The sequence below is a fragment of the Mus musculus genome, chromosome 7, assembly GCF_000001635.26.
Source record: "Mus musculus strain C57BL/6J chromosome 7, GRCm38.p6 C57BL/6J".
Lineage (NCBI taxonomy): Eukaryota > Metazoa > Chordata > Mammalia > Rodentia > Muridae > Mus > Mus musculus.
In genome coordinates, this window is record NC_000073.6 from 126,356,048 (window position 1) to 126,379,605 (window position 23,558).

The 23,558-nt window shown below is 51.4% G+C and overlaps 2 protein-coding genes and 1 non-coding gene across 8 annotated transcripts; all 3 read right to left on the reverse strand.

The window, feature by feature from the left end:
* Positions 1 to 7,779: 7,779 nt before the first annotated feature.
* Positions 7,780 to 13,658, reverse strand: Lat (linker for activation of T cells). Of its 5 annotated transcripts, none has more exons than XM_006507397.3 (12): positions 13,101 to 13,538; positions 12,895 to 12,922; positions 12,755 to 12,789; positions 12,448 to 12,493; positions 12,252 to 12,316; positions 12,139 to 12,168; positions 11,999 to 12,059; positions 11,829 to 11,923; positions 8,512 to 8,574; positions 8,351 to 8,413; positions 8,149 to 8,253; positions 7,780 to 7,994 (listed from the first exon to the last, which is right to left on the reverse strand). In XM_006507397.3, the coding sequence occupies exons 1-11, from the start codon at positions 13,201 to 13,203 to the stop codon at positions 8,156 to 8,158; spliced, it is 687 nt and encodes a 228-aa protein (XP_006507460.2). In that variant the 5' UTR covers positions 13,204 to 13,538; the 3' UTR covers positions 7,780 to 7,994; positions 8,149 to 8,155. The 5 variants fall into 5 exon arrangements, with proteins under 5 accessions (XP_006507460.2, NP_034819.1, XP_006507459.3 ...); NM_010689.3 differs by having other exon boundaries at positions 12,448 to 12,535; positions 13,101 to 13,521; XM_006507396.3 differs by lacking the exon at positions 12,139 to 12,168 and having other exon boundaries at positions 12,448 to 12,535; positions 13,101 to 13,658.
* Mir7058 (microRNA 7058) lies at positions 11,924 to 11,998 on the reverse strand. Its single transcript, NR_106025.1, has one exon. It is a non-coding gene; the product is annotated as a microRNA 7058 (primary transcript).
* Positions 13,659 to 14,012: 354 nt separating the features above from the next.
* Positions 14,013 to 21,887, reverse strand: Spns1 (spinster homolog 1). Of its 2 annotated transcripts, NR_045537.1 has the most exons (13): positions 20,790 to 21,887; positions 20,627 to 20,692; positions 19,020 to 19,156; positions 18,154 to 18,232; positions 17,875 to 17,926; positions 17,723 to 17,789; positions 16,698 to 16,843; positions 16,365 to 16,520; positions 15,911 to 16,100; positions 15,494 to 15,559; positions 15,131 to 15,229; positions 14,688 to 14,859; positions 14,013 to 14,366 (listed from the first exon to the last, which is right to left on the reverse strand). NR_045537.1 is itself a non-coding variant. In NM_023712.3 (12 exons), the coding sequence occupies exons 1-12, from the start codon at positions 21,028 to 21,030 to the stop codon at positions 14,272 to 14,274; spliced, it is 1,587 nt and encodes a 528-aa protein (NP_076201.2). In that variant the 5' UTR covers positions 21,031 to 21,887; the 3' UTR covers positions 14,013 to 14,271. The 2 variants fall into 2 exon arrangements, 1 of the variants encoding a protein (NP_076201.2); NM_023712.3 differs by lacking the exon at positions 18,154 to 18,232 and having other exon boundaries at positions 17,875 to 18,026.
* Between the last annotated feature and the right edge of the window lie 1,671 nt (positions 21,888 to 23,558).

The window sequence follows — 23,558 nt, forward strand, 5'->3', positions numbered from 1 at the left end:
AGTGCCTGGGCTAGCAACAGCAGCCACTATTCAGTGTGACCAGCCCTGCCTCCCCATTGGTTGCTTGTTCTTCCATGATGCCCATGTGTGGCCATCCCTCTACTGCTTCTCTGGCTTTAAAGAACCCCAGCTGCTTTCTGCAGGTCCCCCCAGGAACTTGGAAGGACTTGGATAGTCTCCCAGGCTACTGCTACACTGGTCACTCTACACTGATAGGTTATTTCTCCGCGGTGAAATGAGCCAGTTCAAGAAAGATTAGATTAGATTAAAGGAAGGTTTATTGGGAAACTGCTCTCAGGTAAATTCACTGGCTGCATGGATTAAGGCCAGCGAAGTTGCCATGGAGACAGTGTGGGGAGAAAAAGAGAGAAAAGAAGACAGAGAGATAGAGAGACCCAAAGGTTGGCCTTGTATAGGAAGGAGCCTCTGGGGGAAGGGCAGCTCAGCCCCTGGGCTGGAAAGTTCAGGGTTGGGGGTCAACTGGGATCTGCTTGTCTCTGTCTCCCAAGAGATGGGGTCAAAGGTCCGTGCTACCATGCCCAGCAATATTTTAACATTTAAAAAAATTTTTTTAAAAAAAGTTATAGCATGATCCTGTCTGAACAAACAAATAAAAAACAACAAAAACAAAAATGAACAGGCTTTCAGCCAGTCCAGACTTGGCCAGACCAGTTTAATTGGATCAGGGTCCTGTCAGGAGGCGCCCTGCTTGTGTGAATCAAGTTCTTTGTACTTCAGTTTCTACACTTACAAAATTGAGTTCATAAGAGCATGGACAGGGTTGTAAAATGAAAGCGGTGGGACATGTTACAAAGTGCCACCAAATAAGTTCCCCTCAATGAGAGTGGGGACACTGGGCGGAAGGGGTGGGATGGGCACCTCACCTCTCTCTCACCCCAGGAGCCTCTCCTCTGCTCCCTGCCTGTCCCAGCTGTCTAACCTCCCACGCCACACCCCGGGTGTGGGCTCTTCCACCACATGCTCTTCCTACCACCCTCAACTGCCCCAGTCTGGCCCTTAACACACGGAGAGGGTTCCATGGGCCCCATTCACAGACAGAAGAACAAAGGTCTGCAGAGGAGGCTGATGGCAAGACCCTCTGTCTGCCTTTGCACAGGGGTTAAAGGATGCTGGGATCCTGCCCCTCCCCCTCCCAGCACCCCCAAGCATTATCTCCAGGCGGCAGCAGCTGAGCCTCCTGGTATCTCTCTGATCCCCCAGATTTCCGGTTCCCCAAAGACAGCTCAGGATGTGGGGAAGGAGGGGCAAGGAGAGGAGGAGGAGGGAGAGGAGGAGGAGGAGGAAGAGAGAGAGAGAGAGAGAGAGAGAGAGAGAGACAAAGACAGAGGATGATGAAATAACCAATACCAAGAGGGCAGTGACAGACACAAGAGAGAAAATGCTTCCAAGATAGAAGCAGAAAGACAGAGACAAACAGAGGCAAAACATACAAAAAAGAAGAGACAACAGCTATGGTAAAACAACAAAAATACCCCTGCAGGAGGATCAAAAATTCAGGGTTACCAGTTGTGGGACAGGTAGATCTCTGAGTTCAAGGCCACCCTGCTCTTCATAGAGTATGTCAAGCCAGTCAAGGATGTATAGTGAAACCCTGTCTCAAAAAAACGAACAACAAATTCAGTGTCATTTCAAGTACATATTTGGTTTTGGTTTTTGTTTTTTGGGTTTTTCGAGACAGGGTTTCTCTGTGTAGCCCTGGCTGTCCTGGAACTCACGCTGTAGACCAGGCCGGCCTCGAACTCAGAAATCTGCCTGCCTCTGCCTCCCGAGTGCTGGCATTAAAGGCGTGTGCCACCACTGTCCAGCTTCAAGTATATATAGAAGTCAAGGACTAGCCTGGGCTACATTAGACTGTCTCAAAAAAAAAAAAAAAAGATAAAGTCAGAAAGGTGACACACTTACAAAGGGAGACAGAGGCAGAGGCGGGGATGCTGAGAATGAGACAAAACCGAAAGCAGTCTGTGGGAGAGGGAGAGAGGAGGGCTTGGGGTGTGGGGTGTTGCAGGGACCCAGAAACAGAGAGAAACTTACTAAGCTTGTGAGCCTAGTGGGAGAGGGTGAGAAAAGCTTAGCACCTACAGGTATGCAAGGGGGAGGAGGGGCTGGCTAGAGGCTCAGCGAGGAGGCAGAGCGGGACGGCCAACTCCTTCCTCAAGGCACTCAAGGCCCACCAGACCCCCAGGATATTGATAATCTAAATACTAAGCTCACGCAGCTGTATCCTGAAGAAGTAACATCATTGAGAAGTCCCGTGAGGGCGGTCCTGGCACACAACACAGAGGCAGAGGGTCCTGGGAGCCATTCCAAAGGACAAGCTAACAAGAATGAGTGGTGGACAAAGAGTCAAAGCGAGACTGGCCCTGAGCTACTCCTGGAGGGAGAACCACAGTCCTGACTAAGCCTGCCTGAGCCTGACCACCTGTCTTCTCTGAGCCTCAGTTTCCTCATTTGACAAACAGTAGCATAGCGAAGGCATCCAAGGATGGGCACCTGAACAGAATATACATAAGACGTAGGTCGCTGCACGCACACGGTGCCCCACAGGTGCCTGAAGCCAGGGTCCCTGCTGCGTACAACTGATGCTCCCACGACATCCTGTCTTTGTGAGTCAGGACACTTTTCATTTACAAACAGCAGACACCCTGAAGCCCATCTAGACCAAAGAAGGGTGCTGGAGAGCCATGTCCCGAAGCAGTAATATCATGGGTAGGCCTGACCTCTTCCCCCAGGATGGCTCCAGGCCTCATTGGACTTCTCAGAAACCTGCCTCCCTCACCTCCCCATGCTGCCTCCTCCTGCTGCCTATCCCCAGGTGAAGATCCCAGAAGCTGCAGGTCTGTGTACTGTTGAGCCATCTCAGGGGTAACGGGAGAATTTGCTCACTACAGACTTTGCTTTGCCGTGTTTTCTTCTGCCAACATCTAACAGCACACAGCCCCTCTTCCTCTACCTCTCAGTAAACTGTGCTTCTGTTGATAATTCTGGAATTAGCCGCTTGACCTTAAGAAAATCATTTAACGGGCTGGACCTGTTTCCTTGTCTACAGAATAGGCCTCCTGTGCGTGCATGGTGAGTGGTTCTCTAAGTGTATCACACACATCTCGGCAGGGGAACGCCTGGTTTTCCTCAGGTGCCTTCTCATTTCCAGTGCCTTAGCTTTCAGAGTAGAATATAGAACACGTGCAAGATTAGCTGGTCCGCCCTGGGGAATCCTATCCGCAAGTGATTGGCTCATGGGGATCACGTGTTCCAATAGAGCCCAATCAGAATAACTTTAGTACTTTTGCTGGAGAGGCTGGGATATTTTTCACGGGATTCCGAAAATATGTGATCCCCAGAGCAGCCGGACCCCACGCAGGGAAAAGCTGTGTAAGACAGATCAGTAGAGAAGAGAGATTTGACAGCTAGGGAGATGGCTGTTTACTGCTTGCTGTAAACCAGAGGGCCTGAATTCAGATTCCAGCACCAAGCGTAAAAATCCACGCTTGGTAGCGAACTGGAAGGGAAGCTATAGGTCCCCGGGGTGTGCTCCACACACACCCCGGACCTTCACAGGCCAGAGGACAGTGCCCATCGCAGTTGCTGGTCTTCATCACACACCCTCTTATCCAGTCTCATGTGCCTGCCTCCTCTACGGTGTATTCTGAGACCAGATCACCCACATAAATCCCTTATCCCTACCCTTCTCTCTGATCTGCCCTTGAAGAAAAAAAAGGAAATCCAGAAAGCCATCTCAACTTGTGGCTTTTAGAAGCAAAGAGCTGTCTTCCCCCAAAGCAATTGTGGAAACCGTTCTCGTATGCTTTTGAACAGCTCTCATCTACAGCGATTTTCCCCATCGAGCAGCCCAGCCCAGGCGGCAGTCCACTCTTCTGTCCCACCTGGTTCAAGACTGGAGGGAACAAAGCCACGCCTCCTACTGGAGCGGAGAAACATGAATGAAAAATGCTGGCTTACTCAAGGATGTCCCTCAACTCCCTCAGCCACCAAGGCAATGATCACCCAGACTGTGCTTGTGCCTCCTGGCCACAGCCAACCAGTCAGTGTGGTCCCCGATTGTGTGGCCCTTTCTTTGCTAGCCCACAGCCGCTCATGCTCTCCCACCTCTAGGCCATCTGCCTCCCCTCACTGTCCCCACAACTAAGTCAGAGATAGTTGCTAAAATGCAAACTTAGCCTTGATATCCTTGGGCTCCCTGGTCTTCAGGGATTGCCCATGGTCTCAGAATGAAGCAGAATGAAGCAGGTAGCTTGCATAGCCCCTGGCTATCCACCCTGGAGCCCCCCCCCCCCCCCCCCCCCCGTGCCTTCTCCAGTCTCATAGCATGCCATTTCTTTAGTTCCTCAAACTCACCTCAGGGCTTTAGTATATGTTGCCCCTGAAGGCTGGAGCATCTCAGGCAATTCATCCAGTTGTCACAAACCAGCCAGTGACACTCTCCATGGCTGCCTAAGTCTCATGCTATATGCCCACTCATTCCTTCCTGGGCCTTGGTCTTGTTTTGTATTTGATTTAGTTTGGTTGGTTGGTTTTTCAGGCAGAGTCTCATGTAGCACTAGTTGACCTCAGATTTGCTACGAAGACCAGGCTGGCCTTGAACTTGCAGAGATCTGCCCGCCTCTGCCTCCCAAGAGCTGGGGTTAAAGACATGTACCACCATGCCCCAACCCTTGGTCTTAATTATTATGAAACCACTCAGATCTGAAAACACTTCAAGAATACTTATCAAACACGTGTAGAGCCCTCCCCCATTACAATGTTGGGGGAGACTGTGGTGGTGACTGGCCTCAGGACTTCCCCATGTACAAGTTCCCTACCACTGACTGCCCCCGGCACAAACTGCACAGCCCGCTGTGGTGCTTGTTGACCTCCAATCTCATCTCTCTCCTCCCAGCAAAGGCAGCACTGTCCTGAATTTGGTATCCCGCACTCCTCCACCTTCCTTGCTACACTCTACACGTGTGCCTCTGAGCAACACATACAGAGAGTACCCCAAATCCAAACATCTGACACCTGAGAAACTCCAAAATATAATGGAAAATCCACTTCTGACTTCATGAAGTGAGTTTCAATCAAATACAGGGGCATTCAAAACACTGTCTAAAGTTGCCCTTGGGCTTTATATATGATGTGCATATGAAACACAAGAATGCCATGTTTATATTTGGATACCATTCCCAAGATAGCCAAATATTCCAAATTAAAAAAAAAAAAAAAAAAGTTCCAAGCAGAGGCAGGCAGTTCTGTATGAATTTGGAGCCAGCCTGATCTACATATTGAGTTCCTGAGAAGCCCGGGCTAAACAATGAGACCTTGTCTAAACAAACAAATCCAAGTGAGCATGGAACTTCTGGCAAAGACCACACAACCCATACCTCATCTTTAACTGCCAACACATGGCTTCCATTGCTGTCCCAATGCATGCGTGTTCTGTCAGCGATGACTTTCCTGCTGATGGACCAGACACTCATGCTGCTGTTGGCACCCACCTGTGACAGCATCCCACCTACTCACAAGTAATGGGTCCCCCTGTTGCTCCTGCTGTGGGCACTGCAACCCTGCCCTGCACAGCTTGTGTGTGCCTGAGCATCCATGGAGTTGCTAAAGGTCCCACTCAGCAAACGCATTAAGCAAAGGGCCTGCCTGGCTTCAGCCTTACCACTTGTTGCTAGACTACAAAACAAGGCTTTCCTGCTGGGCAGTGGTGGCGCACACCTTTAATCCCAGCACTTGGGAGGCAGAGGCAGGTGGATTTCTGAGTTCGAGGCCAGCCTGGTCTACAGAGTGAGTTCCAGGACAGCCAGGGCTACACACACACACACACACACACACACACACACACACCCAAAAAAAAAAAAAAAACAAAAACAACAAAAAAAGGCTTTCCTGCAAGTTTGATCTTGCTAGTAAACTGCTGTTGGTTCCTCTGCCCATTCCTCCTGCCCCAACAACCCAACAACAAGGATTTAAACCCATCAACTTGTGTCAAGACTTCCCAGACCCTTCCTCTTCAGTCTGTTGCAGCTGGCTATCTAAAGGGCTTCCCCATCACCTGCTGCTGGCAGTTCGAAAAATAAACAGAGCAAAGATGCAATCAAGAAGCAAGGGAGTGACTCTGAAGGCTCAGATCTGACGGTTTCTGGCTGTGCATGTTCAAGCAAGTTACCTCACTTCTCTGTTCCCTTACCTACAAAATGCAGATGCTAGCCCCAACTGTCAACAGGGAAGCCATGGTGATTCAATGAGGACACGGGATACAGTGGGTACCCTGGTGCTTAGATTACCTCTGCAGCCAGAAAAAACCACTAACTCTGTGTTTCCGTCAGACCAGCGCTGTTCACACAACACACATTCCAACCCAAGCTAGTTGTTGACGCACTGATTTATTGACCCACATGACCGAGATGTTTTAGAGGTTATCTTGCTCATAAGTGAGCTTATTCAGAAAAGTATCCATGTCTTCCCCACGGCTTCACTCACAGGCAGGCCATGCAAATGGGGTCTCCAAAACTACAGCGTCCGACCCAGTTACAGCTGGGATCAAAAGATCCCACTGCCCAATGAGCTGCAGTGAAATGTATCGGCAAAATCTGCAACTTTAACCATCATGCAATGTAGGAAAGGACCGGCTGACACCCCAGGACTGAGGCCTGCATTGGTGCCTCTAAATCCACACAGAACTGGGGCAAGAGTGGGTCCTGAAGGAGACCAAGAGAAAACTCCCAGAACCCAGGTGAGGGAGCCAGGCTAGGCAGACAACCGCTCATCTCATCAGGCCGTTACCACTTCCAGACCTGGTAAACAGATCCAGCAGTGAGGCCTGCAGGCATGTCACCATAGCAACCGAAGCTTGATGGCTGCACCTGAACTGCAGTCGCCTTAGCCACTTTGGTAGGTGGTAAGATAGGTTTCCACTGTGTGTATCGGGCTGGCTTTGAATTCCTGGGTTCCAGGAGTCCTCCCATCTCAACCCCTGGAGCAGTTGAGATTAACTGGTATACACCAGCATGTCTGAACACTTCGGTTATTTCACTGAGAATCACACAAAGGGAACCCAGAACCAAGAGACCCACTGAGGCCACCGAGGCCAGTCCTTTGTTTCGCAAGTGGAGGGAACAGGAGTTATCAGGGTTGGACACACACTCCCCACCCAGAGATGCCCGTACCCTGCTCTGTTGCTGTCACTATGAACAGCTGCACTTCCTTGTGCTTCCTTTGGGGAGATACATCCTGAGTCCCAGAAGAGCCAGCTTGGGTCATAGGCCTCATTCAGAACATGGCTGTGTCCAAGTCGTTGTCTGTTGTCACTTACAGTCCTTAACCAAGACTGTCGAGAGGTTGGTAGGACCCCTGTAGAGGAGGGAGACCCACAGACAGAAAGACAGCCATCTGGATGCTCTGACTGCAGACTTGTATGTACACACACACACACACACACACACACACACACACACACACACACACCTAGATCCAAAGGTCATGTATACTATACACACATTTAACAAACATCCCACAAAGAAAAAGTTGTCCTCAACCCATGGTTACTACCACCCAGCTTTCCAGGACCCCAAAACCCACAGAGCTGTTGAAAGCTATACATTATAGTATGCACCTGTAATCCTAGCACGAGGAAGACAGAGGCAGGATGATCACCCACAGGTTCAAGACCAGCCTGATCAACATAGCAAGACCCTGTCCCAGTTAAACAAACAAACAAACCAACAACACCAGCAACAACAAAAAGAAGACAACGACGACTTTATGTCACATGGCCTTTATTCCATGACATGGTCTGGCTGGAACCAGATTCATTCTCAGGCTTTATCAGAAGGTACAGAATATTGGGGACACAGACTGGACCCCAAAGTGACAATAAGTTAGGGGAAGATTCTCAGGCTGTGGCAAGGCAGAGGTCAAATGGGATCCTCTTAGCGACACCCCAGCAAGTCCAGTTTCAGGACAGACAGCTGCAGCTGAAACACAGCAGGGCAGGGGAGACAGGGAGGACAGTCATGAAGCCACCCGGGTATCCAGAGCCACAAAGAATGTGCCTAACCACTGGGGATAGGCAGGAGGGGGGTCCTGGAGAGAAGGCCCAAGGTGGGGGCGGGGACAGAGACCACTCACTAGGCTTTCAGTTAAGCTCCTGCAGATTCTCATAGTCAGGAGCTTCCTCTCCATCCACCCCTTCCTCTTCTCCTTCGTCTTCCACCTCCTGGGAGTTCACAGAGGCTGAGAGGGAAAAACAGAGGGAGACTGCCGTTCAGCCTACAGACTCTCTACTCAAGGCTGCTCCCCAGCCTCTGCCCCCTTACACCTTGGTACTCACCCAGCTCAGCCCTGGTCACTGGCTGCTGCTCTGGGGACACATTCACATACTCCCGGCTCCCATCTGTGGGGACAGACCAGCAGGGACAGTGGTGTGAAGGGCAGGCCATGCAGAGGGTAGGGAGAGGCTATGGGCCATGCATGGAGTGCAGAGTCACCTACCCAGAGACGCCTCTGCGCTCTCCTCACTCTCAGGAACATTCACGTAATCTTCACACGACTCCACTGTAGAATAGCCATTGCAGTACAGTTATTAGCAGACACTCAGCCAGGCACTGTTCCCCAGAGACACCTCCCACCCCCGGCTCAGACATCTAAGTCTCCTAACACAACCCCCAGGCAGACTCACAATATAGAGAGAATATTCAGGAAAAGCGAGGGGAGAAGAAGCCTGGGCAGGGCAAGGGCCATGGAGGTGGATGGAGAGCCAGGACCAGAGCCTCTGGGGGAATGGAACAGAGACAATACAGGACTCAGGCAGTGAGGCTGGAGAGCAGGGCTCCAAGGAGCTCAGAGTGCAGAGACCTTGGTGATCTGTGAAGAAGTGGCACACTTGGTCTAGTTGGCATCCCCTCTTCTCAGACCTGTTGGTCTCTCAATGTTATCAGCTCTTGCCCTCACCTTCCTGGGCCCACAAAGGTCACTCACAATGCTACACAGCTTTTTGCTTTCTGGTTTCATGGTTGCCTGGTTTCTGTATGGGCATGTGGACAAGCTGAGCCAAATACACTGGCTCAAACCTCAGTCCCAGCACTAAGCAACTATCTAACCTCAGATAAGTCACCTAAATGCTCCCTGCCCCAGTTTCCTAGTCTGTAGAATGAGGTTCATAACAGGACCTGCCTGGAAGGACTAGAGTGAGGAATAAACAATAAATTGTAAAACAGAGCCTGCAATACACTATGTGCTACCGTTGTTCCAATTACTAGCAACCTTGAGCCAGGCTGTGGTCTCAGAAGACGGGAGGCAGGCGCTAACTTGAGCTCAAGACAGACTGGACATCACAACAGCAAGACTGTATCAATTTAAGTAAATAAATAAACTCTAGCATACCATACAGAGAGACAGTACAGAGAGAGATGTGAGGGACAGGAGGGGAAGAGGGTACGGTCAGCAGAGCACCCACGAACTGTGAGGTCTAATGAGCTGTACACACCACGAGGGCATAGAGTTGCTCCTCAGTTAACAGTAGTTCTCTTAGTACCTCTCTGTGTGTTATGCCACTGCACACACTCAGGAGCACATGGAGGCTTTAGCCATTCCACCATAGTTCTTTGAGACAGAGTCTCTCACTGAAATTAAAATGAGTCATTTTGCCCCTAGCAATGATCCTTTTACCATTACAAGTTTGCTGCATTGGCTCCCTAAATCCCTAGCAAAAGTCAGCAGACATAACCAGGAAATGAGGAGCGAGAGACCAGGACGGATGGAAGGAAGGGATCACTCAAACAGTCTGGGGTTCAGGAGAGAAATGACAAATTACACGGAATTAAGTCATGCATGGTTTATATAAATCATATATACGCAGTCTGAAGCTAGGTTTTTGTTTTGTCTTGGTTTTATTGACATGGGGACTCATTGTATAGTCAGTGGGTTACAAATGGAGCAAGAGAGCCAGGTGGTGGTGGCACGTGCCTTTAATCCCAGCACTCAGGAGGTAGAGGCAGGCAGATTTCTGAGTTCAAGGACAGCCTGGTCTACAGAGTGAGGTCTAGGACAGCCAAGGATACATAGAGAAAAGCTGTATTGAGGGAGAAAAACTGAAAAAAAAAAAGCTAAATAAACAAACCACCAACAACAAAAACCAAGTGGAACAAGAGGGATACGTCTTTAACCCCATATAATCCCAGAACTCAGAAGCCAGAGGCAACTGGAGTTAAAGGCCATACTAATCTACAAAGTGAGTTCCAGGGCAGCCAGGACTCTACAGTGAGATTCTCTCTCAAACAAAACAGAGCCAGAGTACAGACATAATAGTCTAGGGTAAATACAGAAGGTTGGGTGTTCCTTTTAAAACTCCAAAATTCATCATATTCCGAAATCCAAAACCTTTTCATACTGGTGCGATACCACAAATGGAAAATTTCATGAAACTTCTATTTCATACAAAAGATTAATTAAAATTTGCATAGAACTACCTTAAAGACCGAGCATGGTAACCTACACGTTTAATTTGAGTTTGAGTCTACCTGGTCTAGATATCAAGTTCCAGGACAGCCAGGACTATACAATGACGCTCTATGCCAATAAAACTAAGACAAAACAAAAACCTATCTTCAGACTGTGTATATATTACATATATGGTTTGTATAAAACATGAATAAATTAATTACATGTTTTATCTTGAGTTTCATCCCCAAGAGAATTTATTATATGTTTATAAATATTCCCAAATCTGTATTGAAGTGTTTCAGGTAAGGGATACTCATGCTATACAGAGATAAGAGGATAGAAAACTGAAGATCACCAGAACTTGAGAAAAGCTCAAGGAAGGAGAAAGACCAAAGCAGAGAAAAGCAGCCCAAGAGAAACAACGACCATGTGGTACGCAGAATAAATCTTCAGTGAGTGTGTGTGAGAGAGACAGGCAGAGATACAGAGAGACGGGCAGAGATACAGAGAGACGGGCAGAGATACAGAGAGACGGGCAGAGATAGATACAGAGAGACGGGCAGAGATACAGAGAGACGGGCAGAGATACAGAGAGACGGGCAGAGATACAGAGAGACGGGCAGAGATACAGAGAGACGGGCAGAGATACAGAGAGACGGGCAGAACCAGAGAGGGATAGAGACACAGAGAGAAACAATCTGTAATCAAAATTTGTTTTGTTTTGTTTTTTCGAGACAGGGTTTCTCTGTGTAGTCCTGGCTGTCCTGGAACTCACTCTGTAGACCAGGCTGGCCTTGAACTCAGAAATCCGCCTGCCTCTGCCTCCCGAGTGCTGGAATTAAAGGCGTGCGCCACCACCACCCGGCTATGTAATCAAAGTTCTTATAGATACATTAGATGATATTGCTTCCAAGAAACAACAGTGTACTATACAAAAAGAACCGAGACGCCAAAAAAGGGGAGGGGGACTTTCAGATAAGAGAAATAAATTCTTTTGTTTTCTTTTTGTTGATCGTCGTGCTGTTTTGGTTTTCGAAGAGAGGGTATCACTATGTAGCCCAGGCTAGCCTCAAATTCAACCCTCCTGCCACTGCCTCCTGATGCTGGGATCGTAGGCCCTCACACCCAGCCGAGAAATGAAATTTCAATGGCAGGGTTCAAAAAGAGTCAGGAAATTTCTTAGACAACAGAGACGAAGGAGCAAAGGTGGAAGGAAAAACAAGACAGTCGGAAGTGATGAGGAGCAGGAAGCCCAACGTCTACAGGAGGAAATGGAAGGGCGGCAATCGTCACGGAGGTGAGAGGGAGGCAAGAGTGGAGAGCTGGCAGCACATGGCAGAGGGAGGTAGACAGAAAGCCTGACTCACCAGAGAAGGCACTGTCTCCAAGGTCAGGGTTGCTAGGCACAGGAGCAGAGGAGACAACAGGGACGGCAGCAGGACTACTGTCAGGCAGCACCACTCTGGAAGAAAGGAAGGAACGAGAAGTTGATAAAGGGCACACAACTTCCACGGTCACCTCCCCTCTACCCACTCACAGGTAGCCGTTGGGATAGTCGTCTTCATCCTCATCTGCATCCACATTCTTACAGGCTGGCTCTGTGAGAAAGGAGAGTTAACACGACCTGGACAGGTCCAGCCTCCCCACCCCACCCACTACCCCAGACCCCAGACCCACCCTGGTTCTCGTAGCTTGCCACACTGTTGGCTTCAAAGAGAGAGGGAGAAGAAGACTGGATCAGCTCAGGTTGTACATCCTCCCCAAAGCCCTCCTGTGCCCTACACCCTTACCATCATCTGAATTCTGCTGGGAAGATGGCATCCGATGGGAACCCCCAAGGGGCTGTGGGGATCTCCTGGAAGCCAAAGGTCAGAGATTACGTCTAGGTAGGACTCTGGGAGCAAGACAACCAGGAAAAAGCGCCTCCCCAACCTAGAAGGTGGAGAGGCACAGTAGACCCAAGGGACGGAGTTGGGGGATACTCACGGGATGGGGAGCAGGTCTGGCTGCCTCAGGGGTGGGAAGGAAGTGACTAGAGGGTAGGAAACAGCAGGTGTTCGGGGGACGGTTATTTCTGAGGACACAGAATGAAGCTTGAGGGATGGCTCCAGACACCCCCCATCAAGGCCTCGAAGGACAAATGGACCCCAAAATAACATGCCCTAGACAGACATGGGGGCTCCCACTTTCCCCATCCCAAGCCAGGGAACAGCCCTTCAGACAGCTAAAGGTGAACAAGGACAAACGCACACTCTTAAAAACCCTCGAGGAGGGCCAGAGACACTGAACTCACGAGGTGGCTTGATGAGGATGCTTCTTGGGTACAAACTGGCAGGAAAGAGACAGCTTGGGTACAGGGCCAAGAGGGCCCCAGCCCCAAACCCTTGAGTGGAACCAAGGGAAGACACACAGGGACACGGGCTTCCCACTCACCTCTCTGTGGAAGTGCTGTCATAGGAGACTGGAGGAAAGAAATCCAACAAGTCAGGATCGGGGTGCACCAGGGACAAAGAAACTCAGGCCCCCCACCATCAATCAGGGCCCAGGTAGGGACAGTGGAGAGTGCAGGGGCTGGGGAGGGTATGAGGATCCAATGGAGCGCCCACCCATCATCCAGTTCCGCAAAGCTTCCCACTTACCTGGCAACTCACGGCAGCGCACGCACAGGGCAGCCAGGAGCGTGACCAAGAAGGGCAGCAGCAGGAGGCCCAGCCCCACCGGGCTCAAGGCGTCTGCTTCCATCTGCAGAGCACCTGCCACAGGCCCTGCTGCACTGCAGCCCCTCGAGACAGAGTGGCAGCAGGGGTATGGGACCAAGCGGGCTCCAGCCTGGGATCCGCCCGGCAGTAGGCAGCCGTATCCTTTCGGGGCTGGATGGCTCCCCTCTCTTGCTGGACTGAGTTGAGAGCAGTGTTGGCTCTGGAAAGGTGCTCGCCCCAGAGCCAGAGCTGGGGCCCGTGCCCCAGCTACCAGCTGCACGATCCCCGTGCCCAGCTGTACCTGCCCCTTTCTTGCTCCCCGCCTGCCTCTCCTGCTCACCACCGCGTGCGACAGGAAGCTGTGGTGAGGGCAGGAAATCATCAGGCTGCTCAGCAGGCTGAGCCTGCCCCCTGCCCACTCACCCCCACCCAGTTGTGGGAAGGGGGAGGAGGCAGAGGGACTGTGTGGAGGAAGGGTCTAAGGCTGCAGGATGAGGCAGCCCGTCCACTAGGAAAGGAGACACGTGCCAACCAGGCCCGCGGTACCCTCCCCATGCCCGGGTGGGAGAACTGCAAGGAGGCTCTGCCAAGGCCTGTGTGGACCGAGGGCACTGAGGGCACCACAGGCCCCCAGCTCCCAGGCTTAACTACTGGGAGAGCGACTTCCAGGGGACCACGGTGAGTCACAGTCATACTGAACCAGCTCACTCAGAAAAGAGCAGCCCTCCTTCTAGATTACCAAGCTCAGAAGACAGGGACTTACCCACAGGGTGACCTGACAGCCCCTGCTAAGTCCTGGGACTATGGATATTCCCTGAGGCCAGTGGCACCCACAGAGAGACAAGCAGTCAGTCAGGAGTCTGATTACAAATTTTATTCCATTACAAATAGCACCAAACCCCTTGGGCTGTCCTAGTAGAGAGGACACCCCTTCCCCGTTTCTGGACTCCCATCTCTTCCCTGGGCTGCCCATGTAGTGTCTGGGAGCTGGGAGATATCCCAGGGCTTCCTTCTTGGACCTGGGCCTGGTGAGGGCTTCTGCCTGGGAACCGTCTTGGGTGGGCCCAAGGCCCAGCTGCGATGCATCAGTGGCCGGGTAAGCACCGGCTCCTCAGATGAGCACGCTGGACACGGGGACTCGGGTAGAACGGCCTCGCTGAGGTACTACAATCCGGTCATCTGAGGGCCCAGACTCATGCAACAGACCTGCGAGAAAGGGGTCAGAGCCAAGGCCAGTAAGATAAGAGCCAGCAAGGGGACACAGGCAGCAAGGGGACACAGGCAGAGGGGCCCAGATGAGGCAGCATGGAGAGCCCTCAGAACTGCACACAGACAGAGCCCAATCCACTTCCAGACAGACCCAAAGCTAAGCTGGATGAGCCTGGGATGCTGGGACTCTTGCCCCCAGCTGGTGGCATGAATGGATGGGCTAGTCTGAGTGGAGGGAGAACTGTAGAGTACATACGCGGAGACAGACAGACAGGCAGGTGGTACTGTGAAGGTGGACCTACAGTGACCCTCACTCACCCTGCACGTGGAGTTGAGCCCGCCGGCGGTCATCTTCAATGAACATGGCGGTGCCCAGGAAGGCCGCACCACCCAGTGCCCCAACGAAAGCACAGAGCATGAGCGAGAACTGCAGAGCCCGGAACTCGGACAGGAAGGAAGGGGGCCAGCTCCGTCGGAGGCGGTCAGAGATCTGCAGGGAGAAAAGAGTCAGAGACCTGGGGGGTGCAGAGCACTGACCAAGAAAACAGAGGCTGGGAAGGGGAATATTTGGGTCATAGGGTGAGACCCACAGCCTAACGGGCAAAACCTTCCTATGGCTTCCTTCCTATACACCAGAGGACCAAAGGGGAGATGCGCCATAGGCATCTATTGCCTAATCTTGGCCAGACTCATGCCACCAGTCAGGGTAGGGAGTTCCAGGTCCCCAAAACCATTCCATCCCAGCCAAGGATAGCACTTACTAGACCAATGAGGTAAGGGCTCCCTGCATCTCCTAGCAAGTGGGACAGCACTATCTGGAAGGCCTCAGCCGTGGACCGTCGAGTTGGGATCACCACGTACTGGGGGTGGGAAGGGAAGAACTCAGTAGGTTCCCAGAGAAACCAAGGCCAAAGCCCACTGTAGGTCCATGACAAATTTTCACTCAGGTTAAGGGCTGGCAGACATGAGGTGGGCCAAGCCCAGCGGTCCCTCTGTGGCGGGACTCAAGTATACGTAGGGTTGACGTTTGAAGGGGAAAAGCCAGACTCCAGATTAAACGCTACCTCCCGACCCCGTCCCTGCTCCCATCAGCCTCTGGATTAACCTGTATCTGCCCTACTCACCAACAGGATGTCAGCCACAATGGCCCAGTTCATGGACAACAGGGTCTCCCCAATAAAGATAAAAATCTGGGTGGCAGAAGTGGAAGAGAATCACGCGGCAACCAGGCTTACCCAGTAACTCAGTCCCCATTGCACCCCACGAGGCAGGTGCCAGCCCTCAGTACCACTTCCCACCCGAGGAAAGAGCAAGGTCATGCTCACTGGCCAGTGTCACCCAGCTGGGAAGGCCCAGAGCTGAGGTTTGAAAGGAGGCATTCCACCTCCGGTCTGTTCTCAACCACTTTGCTGGCTGACCCTGCACATGACGTTGGTTGCTAGTGACCATCCCCAGTGAACATGGCGGTACCCAGGAAGGCCACGCTGCCCTGCTGCCCCCACGTAAAGACACCACCCACCAGACTCCAGTATCCCACTCACATAGGTGGCCACGATGCTACCTCGGGCACAGGCCAGGGCCAGGAAGAGGAAAGGCGCCGAACCCAGGAGGCCAGCTGCACAGACGAGTGGGTCAGCCCGAGGGTTGAAGCGGCGAAGGCGGCGGCTGATCTCCACTCCCAGGCCCACACCCAGGACTCCAGTCAGGCAAGTGATGAGTCCAAAGATGAGACTAGGGGTGGGGTAGAGGCATGGGAGCTATTCCTTCTGCAAGGTCCCCTGACCCAGAGAGGGCAGTCCATCCCACCTGCCCTCGACCCGAATCCCTACAGCACAGAACTCCAGGCCCATGTGTTAACCTCATCACATGATTTCTTAGAGGCTCCTAAGAGTGAAGGTAGCGGGTACAGTCAGGATTTACACTCTCCTGGCCTGAGTGTGAACTCCCTTCACGAGCCCCCTACGTGCAGTCACCCACCCAGCCCCTCACAAGTACCTGTCAGAGGAAGAGCATGAATCTCCAGGGAGACAGGGCGGAGTCTCTCCCAGAACAACCCGGGAGCGCAGCAGGAACGCTGGGGCCCAGAGAGCCAGGGAGCCCGTGACAAAGGCCACAGAGGTGAAGCCAAGGGAAGACAGGACGAAACTAGGACTGCAGACATTGAGAGGAAGTCAGACCCCACAGCCGTGTCCTCCTCTCCCTCCCTTAGTCTATTGTCAGACGGTGGATGTGGTCTGTGCCTGCATCCCTGGCCCTAGATACATGGTCTCCTAGCAGGACAGAACACTTGGCCCTGCTGAGCCTCAGAGATGGAAAGGGTGAACTCACTTTCGTGCCAGTGCCTTCAGATCTGCCCACCAAGAGGTGGGGCTCAGGGGTGGTGAACCTGAGTGGCGCTCCACGGCTCCTCTTGGGGGCTCCTGGACCACCAGGAACAGCAGCAGGACAGCCAGCACTCCTAGACCTGGTGTCACCTGGGAAAAGTGCAAGCTTTGGGACACGGGCAGGGGTACACTGATTGAGGGGTGTGAACTTAGCTCCCAACGGCTTAAGCATCCATAAGTTCTGAGACGCTGGGGTTGAGGGCTTCAGAGGGTTTGCCTCTGGGGACATCCTAATTTTATAAGCCTGACATTGCTGCTTCTTTGGTGGGTGACAGGACCCTGATTGTTCTGGGGACCCCTACCCAAGTTCTCACTTCGAATGGTTCAAATTAGATCTAAGACCTAACCAAAAGGAAGGTTAATCTCTAGCCCTCAGTAACTGAGTATGTAACGGGCACGTGACCCAGTCACGTGACCCAGGATCATCCAATCAGATACCATCATCTCATGACTAGAGTTCGGGGATCTGAGGTACCCAAGTTGTTCGGCTGAAAGGTGATCACTTGGGACTCCTGGACGCATGAGGATAAAGTCAACACAGGGGAAGGGAAAGCTGAAATAAAACTGAGTGAGTCCAGGGACGGCACGGGAGTCCCAGCTCAGCTTCACTCAGAGCCTTACAGCAGGGCTGCTGTCACCTGCAAGCGGAACTTCTGGCTCCCTGTTGAGGACCAGGCTTGCTACAGGCTCAGCGGAGCAAGCACTGCCACAAAAAACTGACGGAGTACACAAGACTAGCGACCTGGCTTAGTGAGTAAAGAGCCAAGCCAGATGATCCAAGTTCCATCTCCAGGACCCTCGAGTCAAGGAGAAAAATCAAACTTCCCAAAGTTGACCATCAGGCGCACACACACACACACACACACACACACACACACACACATTTTAGGAGAGTTAAAGGGCATATCTCAAGGTTAGAGGGAGATCCTTAAGAATGCGGCTGGCTCCCCACACTATCATCAGACTCACCCGTAGAGCCCAGTGCCAGTCTCCAGCCACGTCTTTCACTTTGGAGCCAGCAATGTAACCTAGACCACTGTGGGAAGGGAGGCAAGGGGAACACGCAGTCAGTGAGACGCCCACCAAACCCTTGCCCCACGTCAGGCCGGCGGCCCACTCACCTGCCCACAGGGATGGCAAAGTAGAAGATACTGAGCATCCGACTCCGCTGGTCTGCCACGAAGAGGTCGGCGATCAGGGTGGGCGCAATGGTGGAGTAACTGGCCTCCCCGACCCCCACCAGGCCCCGGGTCAGGAGAAGCAGCCAGAAATGCTAGGGAAGGAGACATGGGGGGAGGTGGCACCCCACCCTGGAGCCAGCCTCCCAGGAGACCTCTCCAGCTAGTGCTGGAGAAACGGCAGAGGCAGTGAGGGAGGCCTGGGTTTGGAGTCACACAGACCTGGCTGGAATCCTGGCTCCATTTACTAGCTGTGACTTTGAGAAAATAGCTTAACCTCTCTGAGCCTCACTTTCCTCATCTGTAAAAGGGGAACAACAACCGTTTGTTCACAACACTGTGAGGACTTTGCACTCAAGAGGTGCAAAATAAATCTACCTTCCCTCCCACCTAAGACCACCCAATGATGAATACTGAACTTAGCTGGGGATAATCTGCTTACCAAAGATACCTGGAGCTAAGGAAGGCTACATGACCGCCTGAGGGCACTAGGGCCTGGGGCTGGGGGCAGCAGATAGGGGAAGGTTTCAAAGTCACAACAAAAGCATTAGCCAGAGAAACTGCAACATGCGGTATCATGTGTTTTCAGAGTTTTTTTGGAAGGGAGAAGTGGGTCACTGTGTCAGAGGCTCCCCTGAGATCTACCAAGAATGGGGCCTCATGAAGCAACCAGGAGAACATGTGTCCACAGAGCCAACCGAGCAACAGGGGCAGCACATGGGGATGGGTGAGCTGAGGAAGTGCAGGCCAGGTGACAGCTGACCCCGGCTGCCCTCTCACCCACACTAGCACCAGGCTCAGGAGGAACCCAACACCAGGAAGGGAGAGGACAATGGCTGTCTGCACAGAGATCAGAGGGGGAAGGAAAACCCGTGTGCCCGGGTGTGCAGGGAGACAGCTGGGGGACAAGCCATGTGGCGAGTGGAAGAAGGTTCTAGAAGAAAAGGGAACAGGGTAGAGTGGGCAGGGTAATGTGGGCAATGGAAGATGGCACAGATCAAGGAGGTTCCCCGACTCTCAATCCAAAATGACTGCAGAGAACAACAGCAAATACTGATGGGAAGTGGGGAGGGAGTTCAGGGCCTCACCTCTCTGGGGATGAAGGATGATCCCAGTGTCACCAGGGACCAGAAGGCAATGCCCCCGCACATGAGGTACTTTCGATTGTACCTGTCACCCAGGTAGCCAAACACTGGTGCCAACACCATGTAACTGGAGATGAACACTGGGGGGAAGCAGAGAGTCACAGCCCAGTCCAGGTCCCTCAGCAACCCCCTAACACACACACACTCCTCTAGTTAGAGAGCAAAGTACAAAACTGCCTAACCAGCGATTTGCCACCCTCCTCCTCACTGATGTCGCACCATCCCCAGCCCAGCCCTGTAGCCCATCAGGGCCAGAGGGATGATCCAGGCCCAAGGTCACGACTTTCCAAAACTTCCTTTATAGAATGGATCATCAGTCCCTCCCTTCTACCCAGCCTGAAACCAAATCCACCCCTTACACCCTCTACAATGTCCGATCTAACCCACCTCCTTCCTTTCCCCCTTCTCTGCATCTTCAAGGCAACTGCCAAGACCACACACATTAGGGTTCAGCACCCACATCCCGTCTATCTGGGACATTTTCATTTCTCTCCCGAGCGTCACAAAAACCCAACTGCTTCAAATTCTAACTCAGACACAACCAGATTGTCATTTTCTTTTCTTTTCCTTCTGGGGTTGGGGAGGAGAGAAAGTCTCACTGTGTACATAAGGCTGCCTAAGCTCACAGCAACCCTCCAGCCTTTTGCCTCCCAAGTGCTGGGATTAAAGGAGTGTGCCAACACACCTGGCTCTACCCTTCTTTTACAAAAGCCTTATCCATCTGAAAAATTATTCCATTTTAATTAACCCCCTCAGGCACAGCAGGGTGTCAGCTCCTGGGTGGGCCAGGTCTGCATCTCCTTTAATTCATAACCTAGCATAAAACACGTGTCCAATGAACGAGTGTTGAATCCACACCATGTGGACCTTTGACCTCGTTCTCTTTTCTGCACACTTAATGCTTCTACCCAGTTCCTCTCTGGCCTGGAGTAGGAAAAACAAATACTTGAAAACCTTGTTTCAAATTCTCATTCACCTCTTTGCTTATGTGACCCTGGGCAAATCTTAGCTCTTCTGATAAAAATACAGGTAGCTCTCCCAGTACAAATAGGAAAGGCAATGAATGCTACTCCTCAGCTGACAGAACTATAGGCAAGAATACCTGGCCAACGTCCTTGTAGGGCCCCTACCACTTCTAGGGCGCACTACTAGGACCTAGCACATAATAGGCTCTCAGAAATGGAGACTTTCCCCCCACAGCAGTGCCAAGCACTCCTGCCATTGTATCCTGGTGCCCACTATGTGCCACACACAAGGCATGACCTAGTCCTCACACCAGTCTAAAGAACTAGCCCATTTTATTACTAGCTTCATTCTACAGACCAGAAAAATGAGGCTTAAAGTGGATGAGTGTGTTGCCTACCGACTCATAATAACTAGCTGGCTCCCTCTGTGCGATGTCCCAGCTCAAGTGGACAGCCCAAGAGCAGCCACGGCCATTGCCTCCAAGAGCCCTGGCCACTAAAGCTTCACTAGGCAAACCTGCATGTATGTAGGCCTACTTGAGGCAATTAAGAACGAGGGGTTGTGTGGGCAGTAGCCTCACTCACCAGTCTGGATGAGGCCAGTACTACCATCTCCGATGTTAAAGAACTGCTCGATGTCTGTAAGAACCCCTGGAAAGAAAAAACAAAGAATGAGCGCCAAGAGGCGACCCTATCCTGGGGAACTTCTCCCTTGCCTATATCCCTTCTTCGGAGCATCAGTGCGTACCTGCCACGGTGAAGCGGTCCATGTAGTTCAGGAGGTTAATGTAGCACAGAACCACCACTATGAGGGTCGAATGGCCCCGAGATAAGCCAGTGATGCGCTGTAGCCCCTCACAGTCTGGGACCTCGAGTTCCCCGGACTTTGGATTCCCCATGGGTCCTGGCAACCCCGGATGGCCGGGCGCTGGCCCGTCATCAGGATCATCTGCTTGGCTGAGGAAGGGCGCCGTGTCGGACCCGGCCATGGTCCCTGGGGAATCGCAACCGCCCACGCTTCGGTCCTACCTCCGACGGAAGGAGGTTGGAGAGAGGACTGCGAGAAGACTTGCCCACTATCGCCTAGGAGCGTGGTCCGATGCACAGTGCACCACTGCGAAAAGCCCTGGGCTTCGTCATTCCCTCTGGTTCCGACAGAGGAGAGCACACAGGAGGTGCAGGTGACGCTGGGACAGGAGCAGGAAGACCAGGACCCAGTCCCTCTTCTCACGCTGACGCACTCCAAAGCCCGGGAAGGAGCGCGCCACACTCGCTGTTGCTCAGTCCAAGCTCAGCAACACAACTGCCGCCATGTTGCCCAAGAGCAGGTCATGTGACACCGGAGCCCTACCGGAGAAAGTCACCCGGTGCAAGGATTGAACACGTGACCTGCCACCGCCTACGGAAGCCTCCAGGGTTTCTAGGGCTCCTCCGCTATGGTAACCCGACGCTCGTTCCTACTTCCACCAGTAGCCTCCAGGGGGCCTCGCAAGCTGGTGTAATCAATCGCCTAGATGGAATACCCATTTATCCGATTTCACGAGATAGTGGATTATTTGGAAATATTACATCTCTACAGATGCTAGTGAGTTGTTTCCTCTTTTCTTCTTCAGTGACTGGCTGATGGCTTCATTGCTCAGTAATTGTTGGATGAATAGCGGCGAGCAGCTGCCTCCTTTTGTTTACCAATCATGAGCTTTCACTGTGGACATTTAGATTCCTATAGAGTCGGGCGTAGTAGCGCATACCTTTAGTCCCAGGAGAAGGCAGAAGGACGGAGATCTTTGCAATTTCAAGGACAGCCTGGTTTACATAGCGAGTTCCAGGTCAGCCAGGGCTACATACTGAGTGAGACCCTGCCTCCAAGAAAAGATGCTAGAGTTTAGGAGGAAGAGGATGTTTTGTCTATGGCCTCGAGTTTTTCTCCAACCAAGACTAGTGTCCTCGCGCCCTCTGGTGTCTCTCCTGGAGGACAGGCGGAGGCTCAGAACCAATGAACTGCAATGTACCCTGCACCAAAAAATGGCATATGGCTCTAATCCCAGCACTAAAGAGACAGAGGCAGCCGATCTCTGTGGTCGAGGCTAGCCTGGTTTACTGAGCAAGTTCCCGGGTGACCAGGGCTACACGGAGGAACCTTATCATAAACCAACAACAACAAACTCAATCTGGCTGGTGGCACATGCCTTTAATACCTTTAGTCTTGAAAACAAAACATACAAAAAAAAAATCCCACTAGGTGTGGCAGTGAATTAAACAAACCTTTTATCTCAGCACCCACGGAGCAGAGGCTTTTTTTTTTTTGGCTTGTTTTTTCATTTTTCTTTCTTTTATTTCCAAGGTTTCTCTGTATGTCTGACTGTCCTGGAATTCCCTTTTTTGACCAGTGTGGCCACCAATTCACAGGCATCCACCTGCCTTTGCCTTCAGAAGGCTGGGATTAAAGGTGTTCCATGGCGAACCGTCTCAGGTTGCTAGTTTTCCTTAATATACATACATTCTGAATGCAAAATACTATGATTCTATGAAAATACTGTTTTGTGATCCCACTTCCAGAACTGGGATGTAGTTCAGTTGATAGTAAATACTGCCAAGCATTCCTGAAACCCTGGGCTCAAGTCCCCAGTACCTCATTCACCCAGCCCGTTGCAAAAGGTAGAAGGAGGAGAATTGGAAGTTCAAAGTGGTCCTTGATACATAGCAATAGTTAACTTTAATGTGGCTTTGGGTACATAAGACCCAGTCTCGACAAAACAAAAAACAAAACAAAACAAAACAAAAAATTAAAGATTCCTCTTGGGGCTGGAGATGGCTCAGTGGTTAAGAACACTGACTGTTCTTTCAGAGGTCCTGAGTTCAAATCCCACATAGTGGCTCACAACCATTGGATCCAATGCCCTACTCTAGTGTATCTGAAGAGAGCGACAGTGTATCCATATACAGAAAATAAATCTTTTTTTTTTAATATCCCTCTCAGCACAGCAGAGGAAGAGGCAGATAAAAGTTTGAGGATTTGAAGACTGGACTGTATTGAGTCTTAAGTCAGCCTGGACTAGATAATGATGAGATACAGAGACAGAGAAAGAAAGAGAGAGAGAAAGAGAAAGTTAGAGAGAGAGAGAGATTGAGAGTTCGAAAATAGGTAAGGGCCAGCAAGGTGGCTCAGAGGATAAAATACTTGGTACCAATACTGACAATCTGAGTTCTGTCCCTATCCAAATGGCAGAAGAGGATTGCCTGCCACAAGCTGTCCTCTACCTCACACATGTGCCATGACATGCACACAAAATAAAAACGTAATAAAAGATTAAAAACGTAAAACACTGTGAGATGAAAGAAACGTGACATAATAGGTTGCCTACTGCATTACTCAATTCAAATGAAAACCTAGTGTCTGGACACACGCACCAGGCATCCCACATGCTCAGGAGGCAAGTGGGTCACTTGAACCCAGAAAACTGACTCTATCTGGGCTATCTAATGAGTCTCTATCTCAAAAAAAATTTTTTTTTTAAAT

Coding starts and splice junctions, on each gene's coding strand:
- Lat (XM_006507396.3), bottom strand. CDS start 13,542: ATGATTTCCTGCCCTCACCACAGCTTCCTGTCGCACGCGGTGGTGAGC. Junction 12,536..12,754: donor CATCCTCATCAAGCCACCTC/GTGAGTTCAGTG, acceptor CTGTGTCCTCAG/AAATAACCGTCCCCCGAACA. Junction 8,575..11,828: donor TGGAGACAGTGCCTTCTCTG/GTGAGTCAGGCT, acceptor GCTATTCTACAG/TGGAGTCGTGTGAAGATTAC.
- Spns1 (NM_023712.3), bottom strand. CDS start 21,030: ATGGCCGGGTCCGACACGGCGCCCTTCCTCAGCCAAGCAGATGATCCT. Junction 19,157..20,626: donor TACTGGCCTCATCCAGACTG/GTGAGTGAGGCT, acceptor GCTTCCCCCCAG/TGTTCATCTCCAGTTACATG. Junction 17,790..17,874: donor TTTGCCATCCCTGTGGGCAG/GTGAGTGGGCCG, acceptor CCCTTCCCACAG/TGGTCTAGGTTACATTGCTG.